General features: G+C 55.4%; 3 protein-coding genes across 5 annotated transcripts; 2 read left to right on the top strand and 1 right to left on the bottom strand.

Moving 5' to 3' along the window:
• The first annotated feature begins 613 nt into the window (after window positions 1-613).
• RGL2 (ral guanine nucleotide dissociation stimulator like 2) lies at window positions 614-7992 on the top strand. The gene is made up of 18 exons (XM_059400011.1): window positions 614-738; window positions 955-1154; window positions 2452-2535; window positions 2787-2965; window positions 3096-3146; window positions 3233-3530; window positions 3801-4052; window positions 4147-4250; window positions 4349-4433; window positions 4511-4579; window positions 4787-4861; window positions 5390-5422; window positions 5525-5646; window positions 5743-5838; window positions 5935-6046; window positions 6155-6445; window positions 7086-7200; window positions 7311-7992. Exons 2-18 carry the CDS (start codon window positions 996-998, stop codon window positions 7520-7522), a joined length of 2337 nt encoding a protein of 778 aa, XP_059255994.1. The 5' UTR covers window positions 614-738; window positions 955-995; the 3' UTR covers window positions 7523-7992.
• Window positions 7993-8828: 836 nt separating this feature from the next.
• On the bottom strand, window positions 8829-10124 carry PFDN6 (prefoldin subunit 6). Of its 3 annotated transcripts, none has more exons than XM_059400010.1 (5): window positions 10081-10124; window positions 9786-9864; window positions 9468-9538; window positions 9264-9388; window positions 8829-9041 (listed from the first exon to the last, which is right to left on the bottom strand). In XM_059400010.1, the coding sequence occupies exons 2-5, from the start codon at window positions 9847-9849 to the stop codon at window positions 8912-8914; spliced, it is 390 nt and encodes a 129-aa protein (XP_059255993.1). In that variant the 5' UTR covers window positions 9850-9864; window positions 10081-10124; the 3' UTR covers window positions 8829-8911. The 3 variants fall into 3 exon arrangements, with proteins under 3 accessions (XP_059255993.1, XP_059255992.1, XP_059255991.1); XM_059400009.1 differs by having other exon boundaries at window positions 9786-9935; window positions 10081-10122; XM_059400008.1 differs by lacking the exon at window positions 10081-10124 and having other exon boundaries at window positions 9786-10074.
• A 313-nt stretch (window positions 10125-10437) lies between these two features.
• On the top strand, window positions 10438-18885 carry WDR46 (WD repeat domain 46). Its single transcript, XM_059400006.1, has 15 exons — window positions 10438-10586; window positions 10697-10906; window positions 11014-11094; window positions 11243-11355; window positions 11485-11572; window positions 11704-11765; window positions 12005-12109; window positions 12197-12347; window positions 12467-12602; window positions 12796-12895; window positions 17429-17742; window positions 17891-17985; window positions 18144-18239; window positions 18388-18501; window positions 18614-18885. Exons 1-15 carry the CDS (start codon window positions 10518-10520, stop codon window positions 18710-18712), a joined length of 1833 nt encoding a protein of 610 aa, XP_059255989.1. The 5' UTR covers window positions 10438-10517; the 3' UTR covers window positions 18713-18885.
• The last annotated feature ends 178 nt before the right edge of the window (window positions 18886-19063 follow it).

Genomic DNA, 19063 nt, shown 5'->3' with positions numbered 1-19063 from the left:
ATTGCGGGTCGAGCGCCACTCAAGGCAGGCAGGACGCCCTCTAGCAGCAGGCTTCGGTGAGGCGCGGGTAAGCTGAAGGGAGCACGCATACCAGCGCTGGGCGCCGGAAACCTGGGAGAGCCGAACCTAGAACCGGAAGTGGCGGCTTCCTGCTCCGCCCCCTTACGAGAGGGCGGGAACCCCGAGCTCCTCGGAAAACGCGGAGTGGATTCCGGTCCGCTACACGCGTGGGTGTGGGTGGGGAGGGTAACCCCGCGGGGTGGAGTAACCCATCCCTCTCGGCCCAAAACGCTTCCCACGGGAGTTCTAGCCTCGGTGTTGTAGGGTGGAGGGGAATGTCAATTTCGGCTCCTGTCCTCCCTCGGGAGCTGGAGACGGGAATCTTTTTTCCAATTAAGTGCGGGGCGACGTGGGCCCCAGTATCCCCGCAGAGGGGGCCCCGAGGACAGCGGAGCTGAGGACCCTGGTTGCTGGGTCTCGGCCGCGGGACGTCCAGCGCTCCCCTAGTCCGCGGCCCTGGCTCCTGTCCTCACTTCCTTCCCTTTCTGGCTCCTGCTGTCGGAGCGGGCGGACCTGGGGGGGAGCGGAAAGGGCGGGAGGGCCCGGGAGCCTGGCGGGGGGGTAACGGGGGGTGAGGAAAAGCCGAGGAGGGGACTCGGTCCAGGGACTCGGTTGGGGACCGGAGACCGACGGGAACAGCGGCCCGGGATCCCTGCTGCTCCCACCATTCCCGAGCAGGTCAGAGCCAGAGCACCCTGTGACCCTGCCCGTTTCCGTACTCGTGACCCCCCATCCCCAAAATGCACCAGGGATCCCCATATTCCACTATTGTGTTGCCCCCCCCCCCCGCAGGACTCCCATACGGTCACCTAGGCACCTACCCGCGTCCCTCCCCTCCCCGATCCCCCGCGCCCACCTGACTCTCCACCTGCACCCCCCTCCGTTTCTCCCCAGGAGCCCCCATGGCCCGACCCCGCTGATTCCTTCACTCGGCCATGCTCCCGCGGCCCCTGCGGCTGCTTTGGGACACGAGTCCCCCCGGGGGAGTCGTGCTGAGCAGCTTCCGGAGCCGAGACCCCGAAGAGGGTGGGGGCCCAGGTGGCCAGGGCGTGGGCGGGGGGCAGGAGGAAGAGGAGGAGGAGGAAGAAGACGAGGTGAGACGCGAGTGGTGGGAAGTCGGGGAGGTATACATTTCGGAGACTCTCCACCTTGGTCTCGTGCCTCTGTGTCCCTTCATCTCTTCCTCCCAGACTCAGTTATTTCCGCGCCTCTAGCTGGGTGTCTGCCTGTCTGCCCGCTGCGGGGAGTCCCGGAGTTTCTGTGGTTCCCCGTGGCAGTGTGACTCAGGACCTGCCCGCAGGAACCGTCCCTGTTCCTGCCAGAGCGTCTGGCTCTCTGTCCTGCGAGTCTCTGTCTCTCCCTGCTTCGGCCTGATTGTGCCTGCCTCTCTGGGCACCGTGTCTTGGTCCCTGTCGCCCTCCTTGTTTTTGTTTGGCGGGGAGGGGTTTGTTTCCACAGTAACCGGCTCCACTGACTCTGGGATTGGGGAGGGAACCCTTCGATTTCGTGACCCCTCCCCCTCTCCCGCTGGGCAAAGAGTGGAGGCGGGAAGCCCAGGTTTTTGGACTTTGGAGGGTAGATACCAGGCCGAGTTGGGGTGGGGGGAGGTGTCACCTGCATTCCTCCGGGACTAATGGTGTGGCCAGGAGCAGGATTTGGGGCCTCAGGAGGGGCCAGAACTTGGATTCGGGGCCCCGAGGCCCTGGACTCTTGGGTCCGGAGACTGGGTGAGGGCAGGGTGACTGGCAGGGCTGGTTTTTCGGGATCGGTTGGGGGAGGGGCTGGGGCCACGTGACTCTCTGAGTCTGCCGGCGCCCCCCCCCCCATCATCCCAACTTCCCCTTCTCCTTCCTGTACTGGGATTGGAGCCGCCACCTTGAGGGGGGTCTCCCAGCAATGAGGGACCGGGGAACGGGGGCTAAAGGGAAGGACTAACTCCTGGGGCTTGGTCAGTTCCTGCGGGGGAGGGCGGAGCTTGCGGCTGTGCCTGTGACTGGGGTTCCAACTTATCAAGGCCTCTGCCTCTGGTTTTCTGCCTCTCTTGCTTCTCCCTCCTATTCTTTGCACCTTGCTTCTGTGCTGTGTTGGGGTTCAGCTCTGGGGGGAAAGGGCTACAGCGGTCTCCAGACCCAGGGTTCCTGCGTTCCACCCGCCCCCCCACTGCCACCCCCTCGACTCCACCGGGCCCTGAGGCGGCTTGGGGGGGGCTGTCTGGGCCCCAGTGGGGGAGACCTGGGGTCACCAGCCCCCCCCACCCCTCGCACTCGCTGGTACTGTCCCCCGCCACCACAGGTGAGGGGTACAGAGGGAGGAGTAGGGCCTGGGGGTGAGGGCTGGGGGCAGTGGGGGGGTGGTGTGGGACTGTCTGACTTCCCTTCCTTACTCCACCAGGCCCCTGTGTCTGTTTGGGATGAGGAAGAGGATGGTGCTACCTTTACTGTCACAAGCCGCCAGTATCGGCCTCCCGATCCCTCGGTGAGATCCTGACTCAGGCTTCTCATCTCTGACCCATCACCTCCCAGTGCCTCTTCCTCTGCCCAACTTTTTGGCCAGAGTGCTAAGTCAGAGGTCTGGAGAACTGAACCCATGTGACTTAGGTCAAGTTTTTGGCCCTCTCTGAATCTTAATTTAACAAGCCTGGACCATTTCCTAGGTCTGGGATATCCCTCAGAGATCTGGAGGCTGAGTTGGAAAAAGGGTCAGTGACTTTCCTCTGTCTCCCCCAGGCCCCGACACCTCCCCCACGTTCCTCCAGAAGGCTCCGAGCCGGCACTCTGGAGGCCCTGGTCAGACACCTGCTGGATGCCCGGACATCAGGGGCTGACGTGACCTTCACATCAGCTTTCCTGGCCACCCACCGGGCCTTCACCTCCACACCGGCCCTGCTAGGGCTTATGGCTGACAGGTCAGGGTCATAAAGGGCCAAGGGTTGTGGAGGTGTCTGGACTTTCTGAAGCCAGGAAATCCCACCAAAATAGTCAAAGCCACCGGGGGTTTGGAAAAAATGGGCAGATAGGATCCCTTCTCCTTCCCAGGCTGGAAGCCCTTGAATCTCATCCTACTGGTGAACTAGAGAGGACAATAGGGTGAGTGACCTGTGGCTGCTGACCTCACCGATGCCTCTGGCTGAGCTGCAGCTTGATCTCTGACTCCTGGCTTCCCGCTCTCCCAGGGTAGCCATCTCTGTACTGTCAACCTGGCTGGCCTCTCACCCTGAGGATTTTGGCTCTGAGGTCAAGGGTCAGCTTGACCGGCTTGAGAGCTTCTTGCTTCGGACCGGGTATGCAGCAGGGGCGGGTGTTGGGGGGGGCAGCGCTGACCTCATCCGCAACCTCCGGTCCCGGGTGGACTCCCAGGCCCCCGACCTTCCTAAGCCCCTGGCCCTCCCCGGCGATACCCCTGCTGACCCCACGGATGTCCTGGTGTTCCTCGCTGACCACTTGGCCGAACAGCTGACCCTGCTAGATGCGGTGAGACCCTGACCTCTTACCCCATGCCCCCTGCCCCCTTGCTAACCTCTCCCTGACTCCACATCCTTTCCTTGCTTCCAACCCTTCCTGAACCGGCTCCCAGGCTCCTCTGTCCACTCGGTTTTGACTTTTCCCCTGTTGCCCTTGATTGTTACCCTTCAAACCCCACGCCCCTGCAGTTCCTTGGCCATCTGAGATCCTTGCGCCCCTGATATCGGAGGGCTGACCTCACTTGACTCTGAGATTTAACGTCTGCCCTCTGTCCTGCAGGAGCTGTTTCTCAGTCTGGTCCCCTCTCAGTGCCTGGGGAGCCTGTGGGGTCACAGAGACCGGCCAGGACATTCCCACCTCTGCCCATCTGTCCGAGCCACTGTCACACAGTTCAACAAGGTGGCTGGGGCGGTGGTCAGCTCTGTCCTGGGGGCTACCTCAACCGGAGAGGGGCTCGGGGAGGTGACCATTCGGCCACTCCGTCCTCCCCAGAGGGCCCGGCTCCTGGAGAAGTGGATCCGTGTGGCAGAGGTAAGAAAGAGGCTTGGCCCTATTGGGGACCCTGGTGTAGAGAGAGGTCCCAGAGCTCAGGCCTCCCTTTGTGACGCCCCTACCCCTACCATAGGAGTGCCGTCTGCTCCGAAACTTCTCTTCAGTTTATGCTGTTGTGTCGGCCCTGCAGTCCAGCCCCATCCACAGGCTTCGAGCAGCCTGGGGGGAAGCAGCCAGGTGGGGAGTCTGGGGCACTGGACGGGAGCTGAGGGCTGGGAAGAGGCGTGGGGGTGAGCTTGGCCCAGCCTCAAGGCTATTGCCCTCCACCCCCCCAGAGACAGCCTCCGAGTCTTCTCCAGCCTCTGCCACATTTTCTCTGAGGAGGATAACTATTCCCAGAGCCGGGAGCTCCTCTCACAGGTGAGGCCCTGCTCGCTGGCGCGCAGCTGTCCCCACCCCTGACCCACACCCAAACCTCCTTGTTCTGTCACCACCAGGAGGTGAAGCTGCAGCCCTCTCTGGAGCCGAATTCCAAGAAGGCCCCGAGGTCTGGCTCCCGGGGTGGGGTGAGTGACTAGCTGGGGGGTGGTTGTGAAAGAGGAAGGAGTGTGTGTGGGGAAGGGGTCTGAGGGATGGCTAGGGGACACATAGCAGGGGGTGGGGGGTGGAGTTAAGTTTGTCCTCCGAGGTCATGGGACAGGAAAGTGCAGAGGGATAGTGGAGCCATCAGAGGGGGGGTGGGGCATGTGGCTGATCCTGACCTCTGACCTCAGGGTGTGGTCCCATACCTTGGCACCTTCTTGAAGGACCTTGTGATGCTGGATGCAGCCTCCAAGGATGAGCTGGAGGTCAGTGGCGTGTGTGTGTTCATGTGTGCGTTGTGATGAAGGAATGAGTAGGCCTTGGGGTCAGACAGACCTTCCAGAAAGGTGCTGCAGGCTGTCAGCCCAGAACTCCAGGGCTCGAACCAGACTGTCAGCACCCTGGTTCTGTCACTTGGGCAGGTAGCTTAGCTTCTTTGTGTCTCAGTGATCTGTAAATGGGAAAGCAGCGAGAGTGTCTGCGCGGGTCTGTTATTATGAGAGTTGGGTGAATTACTGCTCAGCAGGTGCTTGGAGCGTGCTTGAAATGTAAGCATACGTAGCCTTTGTTAAAGAAACAGATACTGGGGTCTTGGGCAAGTTCCTCCTTCTCTCTGAGCCCTAATTTGCCCAGCTGTGAAATGGACATCACTCGTAGGACAGGGTGACGGGGAGCAAGGGGAGGGGCAGAGGACTGAGAGACCTGGTGGCTGGAGTGTGTGTGAGGCGGACGTGGGTGGGTGTGTTCCCTCCGTGACAGGGTTGGGCCTCACTCCATCCCCCTTATTCTTGCAGAATGGATACATCAATTTCGACAAGCGGAGGAAGGTGAGGGGAATGCCTGGGCTGGATGCCAGACAGCCCTAGCTGTGTCCCAGGATGGGGAGACTGGGGAGAGTCAGGGGTCCCTGAATTTTGGCTCCTTCCTAGGAGTTCGCTGTCCTTTCTGAGCTGCGGCGGCTCCAGAATGAATGTCGTGGCTATGACCTCCGACCCGATCCCGATATCCAGCGGTGGCTTCATGGGCTCCGGCCATTGACAGAGGCCCAGAGGTGATAGACTGGATGAGGTTGGGACTCCAGGGCTCGGGTTGAGTGTGGGGATCAATGTGTCACATCCTGCCCTCTGCCCACTGGTCCTTCTCCCAGCCATCAAGTGTCCTGTGAGTTGGAACCAGCTGGTACCAGTGACCCTCCTGCCCCGCGTGTGCTTCGGCCGACGCTGGTCGTCTCGCAGTGGACAGAGTGAGGGAGTCAGCGGTTGGGGGGTAGTGTCCTGGCGAAGCTCCTTGGGAGAAGAGCCCTTCTTCCTCTGACCCTCCCAATCTCTCACTACTCCAGAGTTCTGGGCTCTGTTGGGGGACCCACTCCCCTGGTCTCCTGGGACCGCCCCAGCGTGGGGGGAGATGAGGCACCTGGAACCCCTGCCCCTCTGCTGACTCGGCTGGCCCAGGTGAGCTCTGTTCTTGACCTCAGACCTCAACACTGACCCTGCCTTTGTGAACCTTTCTTCCTTGACCTCTCTGCCTTCATGCTGGTCCCCCATGTTGTTTGTCCCTAGCACATGAAGTGGCCGTCTGTCTCATCTCTGGACTCTGCCCTGGAGAGCACTCCATCCCTGCACAGTCCGGCTGACCCCAGCCACCTCTCTCCCCCAGCCTCCTCTCCAAGGCCCTCTCGAGGTCACCGCCGCTCCGCTTCCTGTGGCTCCCCACTCAGTGGGGGTGCGGAGGGGGCCTCCAAGGGGACAGGATATGGGGGTGGGGGGTCTGGGCCAGGGGCCTCTGATTGCCGAATCATCCGAGTCCAGATGGAGCTGGGAGAAGATGGCAGTGTGTACAAGAGCATCTTGGTGAGGACGCTGCGGGCTTGGGGGTGGGGGTGAAGGAGGATGCCTTGTGGGACTACGGGTGTTGTCTTAGGTTTGAATAGCCAACGGGGAGGATAAGTCTAGTTTTAGTTCTGACCTTTGGTTATGGCAACTATTTTATTTAGAAAATTTTTTTATTTTCATTTTTGAGAGAGAGAGAGAGAGCTCATGCGCATGAGCCTCCACGCAAGTGGTGGAGTGGGAAGGGGCCGAGGGAGAGGGAGAGAGAGAATTTTAAGGAGGCTCCACACCCAGCACCCCAGAGCCCAGTGTGGGCTCAATCTTGTGACCGAGATCATGACCTGAGCCAAAACTAAGAGTTGGAAGGTCAACCACCCAGGTGCCCCTCAGCTATTTTATTTTAAAGGCTACTTGGCATTAGCTGCTGCACCTTGAATTTCACTTGTTTGTCAGAACCTACAGCAGTTTCTTCATAGGGAAGCAGTCCTATGTTATTGGACACCGTGGAGTACAGGGAGCTACCATATAGGGTTTCCCTGTTCATTCTGAAGTGTTTGACATGGGTAACCACGTCTGGTTGGGAATCAGTGGTTAGAGCTGAAAGGGTGGAAAGCAGAGGTGATGGCCAATTTGTTGCTCTTTTGGCCTCCTGTCCTACCAGGTGACAAGCCAAGACAAGGCTCCAAGTGTCATCAGTCGTGTCCTTAAGAAAAACAATCGGGATTATGCGGTGGCTTCGGAGTACGAGCTCGTGCAGCTGCTACCAGGGGAGCGAGGTCAGAGGCCATGAGGGAAGGCAGACTCTGGAAGCGAGTGCTGCCCACTCGTGGTGGTTGTGGCGGGAATGGCTATGTCTGTTCTTGATGCTCCCTCTCTGAACACACAGAGCTGACCATCCCACCCTCGGCTAACGTCTTCTATGCTATGGATGGAGCTTCACATGATTTCCTCCTACGGCAACGGCGAAGGCCCTCTACTGCTACACTGGCTCTCACCAGCAGCCCTTCTGCCTCAGGAACTCCCCCAAGTGAGGGAGGAGGGGGTTCCTTTCCCAGGATCAAGGCCACAGGGAGGAAGATTGCCCGGGCCCTCTTCTGAGGAGGAAGCCCTGCCAGCTCAGCAGAACTCCTGGTGGCCATACCAGATGTGGGGAGACATCCTGAATGGTGGTGGTCATGTTGCGCTGGCAAGAAATCCAGAAGGGTGGCCAGACACCCTGGGGCAGTGAAGTGCCATTGGTTCACCAGACGGCCGAGAGAACCAGCTTTGTGGGAACTAGTTATCTCGGTAACCAAGCTGGATACCTGTGTCACCTCCCTACTTTCCATGAATGCAGCACACAGCTAGTACTGGAAAAAGGGATCAGTTCCTGATTCCTGGCCACATCCTAGCATGCCAAGGGCCAAGGAAAGGCCTATAAGGAGGGGGAGAGGAAAAGCCTAGAGGCTCTGAGCCCTGGGGAGAGAAGATGGCAAGAAGTGGGTTCTAGTAGGAGTTCCTTTTCCTACTCTAGGTGTTCCTGTCACTGTGACACTAAGATAATAAACCAAAACACTACCTAAATTTTATTTCCCAGTCCTGTCCTTGCAGTGTATATGGTCTAGCAGCTGGGAGTTGGGGTGGGGAGATGGCTGGAAGTGGACATCAAGGAACAAGAAAGGGCTCAATGTTTTCTGTCCCTGTTGCTGAAAGCGAGGTGTTGGTGAAAAGTTTCCTCACAGTAGTGAATTCCTCCCCAGTAACCTCTCCAGCTGGGTCCTTTTATTCCCTAAGTTTTTCCCCTCCGTTGTCACCCACATCAAATACTAGTCACCCAGTTAAAGCAATCAGTCTGAAGAACGACCCCCGGTTGGAAATCTGTAAGAAACAATTTTAGGACAAAGAAATGGAAGGCCAACTTTGTGGGTAATGTGTAAACTTGGAGGATTTGACAACATCACAAAGCTTTCCATGTTGGATTTTAAATCACTCTAAACTACATTCAAACAAATTCTAGAAAGAGACTGACTGAAGAGAGATGCCAGGGCTTTCTGGAGGATGATGACAAATCATAGTGAGGAGGGTCACCACATTCCGTCCTGAGATCTCAGTTTAGGTTACTGTGAGTTCTGTAATTAAACTCATCTTTCCAACAATTGCTGTGTTGGAAATGCTCTTCTCAGGTTTCCTGAAGAGCTGTGCCAACCAAGGTAAGGAAGAATTAAGGGTTGCATATGGGCAAGAAGTAGGTTTGGGACATGTCAGATTTTAAGTTGTAGGAGAGAAGAAAGGAATACTCTGTTGCAGAGAGATTCCAAGAATTTGGACCAGACAGAGTAATACACGCAATATATAAATAAAGTGGAAGGGCCCCAGATAACGGAGGGAGACAATTATGACAGAAAGTGGCTGATCAGAAAACAGCCAGATGTTTTCACATTTTATTAGCTACAGTATAGACCCTAGAGCTGCCTCATTCCCTCCCCTTCCCTTCCCCCCATCACAGGGTCAGGCCTTCCCGGAAGCCCCCGCCTTGGCTGCCTGTGCCCGCTGGAACTCCTGCTGCAGCTGAGCCAGGGTCTCCCTCTGTTGCTCTGACTGCCGCTCGAGGTCCCGGAGCTGGGATTCATATCGCTTACTGAGGAGAGAGAAGAGAGACAAAGCAAATGAGAAATTCATGGGACTTATTATTGAGAACACTGAAGGCAAGGAAGAGATTGATGGAAAACCTGACATCTGGGGGAGGGTTTGTTGGAACTGGACAAGAGGAGGTTACCCGGGAGCTACTCTACAATGGCTCCTCAACCCCTTCACGCCAGCGGTGTCAGGTGCATTGCAGGGTGGCAGAACAAAGACTCACATTTCAGCTGTGATATAGTCCAGCCTCTTCCCCACGGTGGCCCGAGCCTCTCCCAGCTCCTGTTTGACCAGCACAGGACCCAGAAGTTTAAAGACCACGTTGGATCCATCTAGCAGGGCCAGCTCCTGATGAAGGGAGGGGACATGCGTGATCAGAACCACAGCCGGTACAGGTCCCTCCTCGCCCCCACAAGTCCTCTCTCACCTCCTTCACGATATTATTTTCTGTTAGTTGCGCCTCAAGCTTCTGCCGCCCTGACATGGATTTACTCAAGTCTGGGGGTTGGGAAAAAAAAGGCTTGATTAGAAACCTCAAATGGGCCGCCTGACGCCAATCCTGGTAAGAAGAAAATGGAGCTGAGGAAGTAGACAAGGATGCCGCGGCAGGTCAGTGGGTGGGGAAGAGCACTGTGATGGGGAAGGATATGCACGCGGTGCCTCGAGTGAAAATCATTTTCTTGGCTTGGCTTTGGGCTGTGAGTGAAGGGACTGGGGTGAGGCCGCACCGACCCTGCTCCCTTACCCTTCTGTAGCTGCTGATATTTCTCCACTTCTCCCTGTAGCTTCTTCTGGATTAACTCGGCCATGGCGGGGACGAAGGCCTGCGGGGAGCGGGAGAGGGGCGCTTGGTCTCACACTGTGGAAGGTACCCGAACTTCCCTTTCGGCCTGGCCTGAGGAAATGACAGCACTCTTGAGAGGCAGCCTCCCGGAGCACCGCAGCCTCACCCCGTCCGGGAGAGCTCTCTACTCTGGCCCTAGGGCGTGGCGGGCGCAGCAAGACCCCAAAACCCTCAACCGTAACCCAACCCTACTCACGTTCTCCCTTCACTATTACTAAACCTGGAAGTAAACAAAGAATGCTGGGAAAAGACGGCGCCGGAAGCTGTCTTCTGACACATGCTGGGAACTGTAGTTCTGGCTTAATGAAAGGCGTTCCGCCAGAAGACTGGACTCGGGATATTTTAGGCAAGACGGGGACACGAACCCGGAAGAAGAATGCGCACCGTTACTTAGGCCCCAGCTCCAGACTACCTTTCTTTCATTACTCCGGCATAAGCTGCTGCTCCAGATTGCTGGATCAAGGCCTGCCCCGCCCCTCGAGAGAATGGGCCCTTATTCAAGATGGCGCCTAGAAGGCTTCAGACCTGGTAGGCGCTGATTGGATAAAGGAAGGCGGACTTCCGGGAGTTTTCAAGCCGTCTGTGGGACAACTGAGAGGAGTTTGCACGTGGATCGTTGTTCGGGTGGATTAGATGGAAACAGCCCCCAAACCGAGCAAGGATGTGCCGCCCAAGAAGAACAGACTTAAGGCCAAGAGGAAGGTAGAGATGTCTCCTTCCTAGGATGGAAGGGAAGTTTCTAGCTGCGGGGTCCCAGGGGGGCGGGGCGCGGCGCGGGCTACGGAGTATTAGAGCTTCTGATGTGCCCGTAGAAACCGCGGAGGTACTGGGACGAAGAAACTCTAACCGCTGCGGGAGCCTCTCCAGGGCTCCCTCGTAACAAGAAGAGGAATCGTGAGCTTCGCCCCCAGAGGCCAAAGAACACTAACATAGCAAAGAAGTCTCGGATCTCCAGGAAACCTCAGCTCCCGAAGAAACCCCGAGAAGGGAGGAATCTTGAGCCTCAGCGGAGCGTGTCCGGGGTAAGCCTGGGACCTGATAAGGTGGTGGGACAAGTCGCCTTGTGCTTCACGGGTGCGAGGATTGGGGTCAACCCTAGCCTGTTTGCTGATTGTTTCTTCTTCCCCAGGCCCAGGATCCATTTCCAGGCCCTGCCCCCGTCCCTGTGGAGGCGGCTCGGAAGTTCCGTCGCATTGACAAATCCAAAAAGGTGAAGACCAGCTGGAGAATGGGGAGAAGTTGCAACCCGGGAGTATATGATTGAATTGGAGGGGGTGGGGAGGTCCTGGATGGCTCTCCTGGGACCCTAAACAATGTCTGTTTCCTCGCTCACTTTTCCCCGACCAACGATGTTATAGCTGCCACATTCGAAGTCCAAAACCCGAAGCCGACTTGAGGTGGCTGAGGCTGAGGAAGAGGAAATCAGTATTAAAGCTGCTCGTTCTGAGCTACTGCTTGCTGAGGAACCCGGGTAAGTGGACCCCAATGTGGGCCTCCTCAGGCCCTGCTTTATGGTATGGGGCTTTTCTTTCTCATTTTCATGTTGGTACACCCACTGCATATTTGGGAGTTTGACTGCAACGCTAGCACTCACTCCTAGGTTTCTGGAAGGGGAGGATGGGGAGGACACAGCAAAGATATGCCAGGCTGACATTGTGGAGGCCGTGGATATTGCAAGTGCAGCCAAGGTGAGTTGCAAAGGGGCCACCGGCTGGATTGGTGGTGCAGAGCAAGATGGAAGTGGGGATTAGAAGAGGGAACACTGAAAGGATCCATTTCTTTCCTGATTTTTTTTTTCCTGCACTCTTTCCTCTCTCAGCACTTTGATTTAAACTTGAGGCAGTTTGGACCCTACAGACTGAATTACTCCCCAACTGGGAGGTAAGGCTGGATAGCAGTCTCTTGAACTAGGATGTGGTTCATCTCCTTAACCACATCAGTCACGCTCTCCTTGGCTGGACCAGTGTATGTTTAGGCTGATGGTGGGGGGAGGGTCCTGTGATTTGCTTGCATGTGTGGGTGAGCATATAGAGGAGGGGCCGGTGTGGGATGGATCTCACACGGTCCAGGTCAGGGTGCTTTTCTGCACTGATGCTCTACCTGTCCCCTGCTCCCAACAGACACCTGGCTTTTGGAGGGCACCGGGGTCATGTGGCCGCCCTTGATTGGGTAACAAAGAGGCTCATGTGTGAGATCAACGTCATGGAGGCAGTGCGGGACATCCGGTCAGTGGGAGTGAGGCATCCCTTTCCTCATTGAATAACCGCGCCCAACCCCCCTTTCCCAGTGAACCTTTCCACTCCTACTTCCAGGTTTCTGCACTCGGAAGCACTGCTTGCTGTTGCTCAGAATCGCTGGCTTCACATTTACGACAACCAGGGCATCGAGCTCCACTGTATCCGCCGCTGTGACCGAGTCACACGGCTGGAGTTCCTGCCTTTCCACTTCCTCCTGGCTACAGCTGTGAGTGGATGTGGAGCACAGGGATTGGGTGGCAGCCCTTGAGAAGACCGTTGCTTCTCTGGTATCCCAGTAGAAGGACAGGGCAGTCAGGACTCATTCTGTGTCTCTCTCTCGGTCAGTCAGAGACAGGGTTTCTGACCTACCTGGACGTGTCAGTGGGAAAGATTATGGCAGCTCTGAATGCTCGGGCTGGACGGCTGGACGTCATGACTAAGAACCCTTACAATGCCGTCATCCACCTCGGACACAGCAATGGTTGGTCTCTAGCTGAGCTTGGACTCTCTGACCACCTAGACCTGCTTTGTTTCTATGTTTGTATTTTCCAAGTGCCTTCAGGTTGCCCCTATTCATCTCTCTCGTTACTCCTTGGCCTTGAAACCCTGTCCTTCCCAGATGTTATCACCTCAGGGCTTGTTAATAACTTTGGCTCCTCTCCCCTGACATCCAGGTACCGTGTCCTTATGGAGTCCAGCCATGAAGGAGCCACTGGCAAAGATCCTCTGTCATCGGGGTGGAGTCCGGGCTGTGGCTGTAGATTCTACAGGCACGTAAGTCACTTGTTCGGTCATGAGCTGCTGGGGAGGTAACAGCTGGGTGGAAGGATATAGAGGGCAGTGTGTCTTTGAGAGCTCGGACTCACAGTCAAGCTGCCTAGTTTAAATCCTGGTTGGGGCACCTGGGTGGCTCGGTTGGTTAAGAGTCTGATTCTTTTTTTTTTTTTTTTTTTTTAAGATTTTTATTTATTTATTTGACAGATCACAAGTAGGCAGAGAGGCAGGCAGGCAGAGAGAGAGGAGGAAGCAGGCTCCCCACTAAGCAGAGATCCTGATGAGGGGCTCGATTCCAGGACCCTGGGATCATGACCCGAGCTGAAGGCAGAGGCTTTAACCCACTGAGCCGCCCAGGTGCCCCAAGCATCTGACTCTTGATCTCAGCTCAGGTCTTAAGGCTTTGAACTCAAGACCCTGAGATAAGACCTGAATTGGGCTCCGTGATGGGTGTGGAGCCTACTTAGAAAAAATAAGAAGATAAATAAATCCTGGGGTTAACCACTGACAGGCCATGTAAGTGTGGGTACATTTTGTAACCTCTGTGTGCCACACACTTTCCTCACCCCAAGAGTAGGGATGAGTGTCTAGCTCAAGGATCAGAAAGCTCTTTCTGTAAAGAGCCATATAGTAAAGATTTTAGGTTTTGCTGGCCAAGAGGAAAATTTGAGTGTATTGTATAGGTATTTGAGTAAAGAGAAAACAAAGTATCACAGATTTTTAAGCAGTAAAATTCAAAATATAATAGTTACCAAATATAGTATTTTTGTAACACAGGTATACTAATGGGAAGAATTGGGTTTCCCTTTTGAGGATAACATTTTGCTCAACTGAGGTTCACAGTTAGTGTTCTGAATCAGCAATTCCATTTGCAAATATTTTTCTCTTAATTTTGATCTGTGGAGAGATCTTACCTATTTTGTCTTCAAAGACCTTTTCATACAGATGATGAGATAGGTGGCACTTTAAACACTGTCAAGTTATAACCATGTCACCACGAGTTGTCATGCGCCCACAGTGTTACGAAGAGATGACATGCCACATGTGATGTCGGTCTTGATGGCTCTCCCAGGCTACTATAGTACAAAAGTGGCCACAGAAGAAACCAGTGAACGACTGGGGTCGTGCTCCCAAACAACTGCCTCTGCAGATGCTGAAATTTGCATCTCCTGTATAATTTTCACCTGTTTCTTTTTTTTTTTTTCCTAAAGATTTTATTTATTTATTTGACAGGCAGAGATCACAAGTAGGCAGAGAGGCAGGCAGAAAGAGAGAGAGAGAGGAGAGGAAGCAGGCTCCCTGCTAATCAGAGAGCCTGATGCAGGGCTTGATCCCAGGACCCTGGGATCGAGGCTGGCCACGCTTTGCCTGGGCAGAGGCTTTAACCCGCTGAGCCACCGAGGCACCCCAAATTTTCACCTGTTTCAAAATATTTTTGAATTTTTTCCGGGCACTTAAAAATGGCCAGACCACTCGGAGCTCGAGGGCTGTCCAGAAGTAGGTGGTGGCCGGATTTGTTTGGAGTGTGGGCTGTAGGCCGCCAAGGCGTCCTAAATGTTAAAGCGAGTTAAGGCATATCAAGTTTGGCCTGGTGCCCAGGGAGTATGGAGCACTGGTTTTCGCCACCGGTTTGGCATCATCAAAGGTGATCATTCTCTTTAGGCCTGGCAGGTGATGTGAGGGGTAGGAGTGGTGGGTCTGCTCAGAATTTCTACTCTTCGAGAGTTTGCAGCTGCCCTGGTGTGCCATCTGAGGCATATGTTTGTGTACGTGTGTATATATGTGTACACAGTGTGTTCTGTTGTACCCAGGTTCCCTCTAATGGGAATAGTGGGTGTTCCCCTTAATTTGTTTCTTTTTTAGGCACTCCCGGGCACTTGCTGTGGGCTGGGCTCTGGGCCTGGGCTTCCGGGGGCGGTCCAAGGATAAAGGGGCTATTGGCCCTGCCCTGGTGCGGTATTCTACTTTATGCACAGAAACAGGAGACTGGAGTTTTTGGAAATGATTACTCAGGAGATGCGTTTAGTTCCTGCTGAGTTGTCTTCTGTCACCCTAGACCGAATGTGTCTGTTAAGGGATAGGTCACCCTGCTCTTCCTTGGCTTGTTCCCTTTCTGCCACATTTTCCTCTCACCCAGAATTGGACTTGACACCTCTAGCTACACAGCCCCATCATCCTCAGCCAGCAGTAAGGGCAGGAACCAAGTTGCTGTTTACCGGGTGCTTCCTGGAGGCCCAGGCTCATGCTACTTGCTTTGGTGCTGTCACTTCATTACTGTCCACAACCCTGTGTGAAGTCCCGGCTGCTCTCTCCGAGGTCTGTTATCTCCATCCTCGCTGCCTCCTGTGAACATGTGTGATGCTCGCAGCCACTTTCCAGCCTCTGGTTCTTCCTTCTCCCGGCATGTCCTGGGTGCTGTTGGCAGATTGATCATTCCCACAGCTGCCTTCCTCCTTTGACACTGCTGCGCGGGAATCTTCTATATGTGGTGTAAACTACGTAACTTTATTTTATTTATTTATTTTTTTAAAAAGATTTTATTTATTTATTTGACAGAGATCACAAGTAGGCAGAGAGAGGGGAAGGGAAGCAGGCTCCCCGCCGAGCAGGGAGCCCGACGTGGGGCTTGATCCCAGGATCCTGGGATCATGACCTGAGCCGAAGGCAGAGGCTTTAACCCACTGAGCCACCCAGGTGCCCCTACGTTACTTTATTTTTAAGTGGTTTTAAACACAGGAAAAGGAACAGCCTAGTAGCCATCAACTTTGAAAACTGTCCAGATGCTCAGGCCCACCCTCCCTGGTCCTCTCATAGTTGTTGTATCTTTGGGGATAAGTGATTTGTCTCAGCCGTTTTTACTCCATATTTGTGCCAGCCGGCTTTAGGAGCGTGCTCTCTATGGGCCACTGAGTCTAAGCTGTGGTCTGCTTTCCCTGGGCTGCTTCAGTCAAGTACTGCTGTGCCCAAGGCCTAGTCACTTAGTTCCCCGAGATTTGGTCCACACCTGGACAACAGCACAGGTCCTTGACTGTAGGCCCACCTCTGCTTATCTCTGGTCGCCCTCAGGAGCACCTCAGGGCACAGGGGCCACAGAGATGAGGCTTGCTGTCTGCCTTAAGAGGCATTATGGAGGGGTGCCTGTGTGGCTCAGTGGGTTAATAAGCCTCCGCCTTCAGCTCAGGTCATGATCTCAGGGTCCTGGGATCAAGCCCCACATCAGGCTCTCTGGTCAGCGGGGAGCCTGGTTCCGCCTCTCTCTCTGCCTGCCTCTCTGCCTACTTGTGATCTCTCTTTCTGTCAAATTAAACAAACAAACAAAAAGGCATTATGGAAGCTTGCATTAGGTTTGGATTAGATTCTCAGAGCTAAACTGTTTTCTGAAGTTTAGAAGCATGGTAGCGCAGCCTGGATGCCCTCCGGCCAGCGGGCTGGTATTTGTGCAGCGGATCCAAAAGGTGGGTGTGTGTGGGGAGAATAGGCAGCATGTGCCCTTCGGTTGTGGGTTGACTGAAAGGAGTGACCCTGTGTCCCAGGAGCCCTCAGTAATTCCTGGTTAGTACTGGCGGTCTTTCCTTCTGCTGGAGCTGGGGCCCTGATCATCTTGTGTCTGGAATAGACTCCAACTGGGCCTCTGTTCAGCCCCATCACAGGGCTAGTTCCTCTCATAGGAACCCCTCAGTCCCCTCTTCTGGGGCTCACAGCCAAGGCTAAGAAGAGAGTCCGTGGCCTTTTGGTAAACTTAATCCCCCGGCCTTGAAGGCCTTGAAGGTCTCCTTTCAACCTCCGTCTCTGAGGAACAACTTGAACCTAAGATAGACACTCCCAATCTCTGAAAACAAGCAGTTGCAGTACACATTCCTGGAGAGCGTGGCCCTCCCTTCTTCCAGGGAAATACGGGGTGGGGTGGGGTCCTCCAGCGTACAACGGCACTGCTTCCTTAGCTTTTCTCAACTCCGTGCAGCCTTCAGTCTGTTTCTCATCACCAGAGAGCAGTGTCAGAGATCTGCATCTTCAGTCCGAGTTTAAAGAGCCCCTGCCAGTGCTCCCCTCCTCATCCTGCTACCCACATGTCCCACCAATCCCGAAAGCAGACCTCTGTTTCCATCTCACCTCCACACTGTGATGTTCCTTCCTTTGTACCTGCTAGGTGTTTCTTGTGCTTCCTCGAAAATGACCTTCAATGGCTCCAATCCCAGTTTTATTATGAAGTCCTCCCTGACTATTGCTGACAGTCCTTCTCTTTGCAGAGCCACTGCGTTCCCTTGTATGCAGTGGAACAGGCCACTTTGGCTGATGGGCGTGTGTGCTCTCCCTTTGATTAAGAGGACAGACACTGAAGAGACAGGCCTGATTTGAATTCTAGCTCTACCACTCACCCTGATCACCTTTCTCTGAGCTTCGGTTTCCTCGTCTGGAAAAGGGAAATAAAAATTGTTTCTCCCCAGCAAGACTTCATGCCTGCACTTGGCCACAGCCCTGCTCAGCAGGCCCACGCAACAGATCCATTTAACTGCCCACCCCCCTCTCCACCAGGTACATGGCCACCTCTGGCCTGGACCACCAGCTGAAGATCTTTGACCTACGAGGGATGTTCCAGCCTCTGAGTGCTCGGACCCTGCCCCAGGGAGCGGGGCATCTGGCCTTTTCCCAGCGGGGACTGCTGGCTGCGGGCATGGGTGATGTGGTCAACATATGGGCAGGGCAGGGCAAGGCTAGCCCACCCTCCCTGGAGCAGCCTTACCTCACCCACCGGCTCTCAGGCCATGTGCATGGCCTTCAGTTCTGCCCCTTTGAAGATGTGCTGGGGGTGGGGCACAGTGGTGGCATCACCAGCATGCTGGTCCCTGGTGAGTGGGACAGGAGATGGGATCCATGTGAATGAACTCTGGGTGGAAGTTTGGGTTGGCTCAGGACAGCCAGGAACAAAGGGCTTGGTTGGGCTGCAGCTGCTGGACTGGATTCTGTTTATGGCTTCATGCTTCTTCATCCCTCTAGGGGCTGCTGAACCTAACTTTGACGGCCTAGAGAGTAATCCATACAGGAGCCAGAAGCAGCGCCAGGAGTGGGAGGTGAAGGCCCTGCTGGAGAAGGTGAGCATGAGCCTGTGTGGGGTTGGGGTTGGGGAAGGCTCCCCATGCCCCAGGGGTCTTGGGAAGAGGGGGACTCAGCAGCCCCATGGCCTCCATCCCTCTTTGGGTCATTCTTCTGTGGCTCATGACCCTTTCCTGTGCCTCTGTGACACCTCTAGGTACCTGCAGAGCTCATTTGTCTGGACCCACGAGCCCTGGCAGAGGTTGATGTCATCTCTTTGGAGCAAGAGAAGAAGGAACGGATAGAGAGGCTGGTATGGAGCAGGCCCCAGTATTCAGGCCCTCCTCCCCTCCTCCCCCTCTGCCATGCCATGTCCTCAGAAGGAGGCACAGAAGATGGGGGCTGCCACGGTTCCTGGCCCCTAAGGCCGTTCTAGATTTCACCCTTGTCCCCCTGCTTAGGGCTATGACCCCGAGGCCAAGGCTCCCTTCCAACCAAAGCCAAAGCAGAAGGGCCGCAGCTCGACAGCAAGCCTGGTGAAGAGGAAGAGGAAGGTCATGGACAAGGAGCACCGGGTAAATGATCATTGCGGGGTGGGCTAGGCATCCCACGGCCTGTGTCATCCTGCTAGTGCCTCTGCCCTTGCCAGCCTGCCACTTCTCACCCTGTCTCCATCTTCCCACCCAGGATAAAGTCCGGCAGAGCCTTGAGCAACAGCCACAGAAGCAAGAGAAGGCCAAGCTCCCAAGGGCCCGGCCATCTGCCCTGGACAGATTTGTGCGCTGAGCCATGCTCCAGGGTGGTCTGAGAACAACAGTTTGTCCCCATGATGGCCTGTGGGGAGATGACCCTGTTTCTTGGAATCAGGAGAGGGTAGTGTACCCCTTCCCCAACTGGTGAGGGACAGCTGGCTCCTGGGCTGGGTTGGTATTAAAGAAGATGGCTATTTTTTTGGATAATGTGTCTAGACTGGGGACCTGTTCCCCTCCCTTTGCGCAGCCTGGGACTACCCTAGGATCCAGGGGGTCCTGGTATCCCGCTTCTATCCCACCCTGTATCTTATCACCATGACCTTAGCCTTTTTCTGTAGGACCCTTCCTCCTCTCTTTCCCACGTCCCTGGCAATCGATGTCCTTC

The sequence above is a fragment of the Mustela nigripes genome, chromosome 5, assembly GCF_022355385.1.
Source record: "Mustela nigripes isolate SB6536 chromosome 5, MUSNIG.SB6536, whole genome shotgun sequence".
Lineage (NCBI taxonomy): Eukaryota > Metazoa > Chordata > Mammalia > Carnivora > Mustelidae > Mustela > Mustela nigripes.
Note: the sequence above shows the minus strand (reverse complement) of the source record. Positions and strands in the feature narration are given on the sequence as shown.

Coding starts and splice junctions, on each gene's coding strand:
- WDR46 (XM_059400006.1), top strand. CDS start 10,518: ATGGAAACAGCCCCCAAACCGAGCAAGGATGTGCCGCCCAAGAAGAAC. Junction 17,743..17,890: donor CACCAGCATGCTGGTCCCTG/GTGAGTGGGACA, acceptor TCATCCCTCTAG/GGGCTGCTGAACCTAACTTT. Junction 18,240..18,387: donor AGGAACGGATAGAGAGGCTG/GTATGGAGCAGG, acceptor CCCCCTGCTTAG/GGCTATGACCCCGAGGCCAA.
- PFDN6 (XM_059400010.1), bottom strand. CDS start 9,849: ATGGCCGAGTTAATCCAGAAGAAGCTACAGGGAGAAGTGGAGAAATAT. Junction 9,389..9,467: donor AAAATAATATCGTGAAGGAG/GTGAGAGAGGAC, acceptor TCCCTTCATCAG/GAGCTGGCCCTGCTAGATGG. Junction 9,042..9,263: donor GACTATATCACAGCTGAAAT/GTGAGTCTTTGT, acceptor CTCTCTCCTCAG/TAAGCGATATGAATCCCAGC.
- RGL2 (XM_059400011.1), top strand. CDS start 996: ATGCTCCCGCGGCCCCTGCGGCTGCTTTGGGACACGAGTCCCCCCGGG. Junction 4,251..4,348: donor GCCTGGGGGGAAGCAGCCAG/GTGGGGAGTCTG, acceptor CCACCCCCCCAG/AGACAGCCTCCGAGTCTTCT. Junction 7,201..7,310: donor GCTGCTACCAGGGGAGCGAG/GTCAGAGGCCAT, acceptor CTGAACACACAG/AGCTGACCATCCCACCCTCG.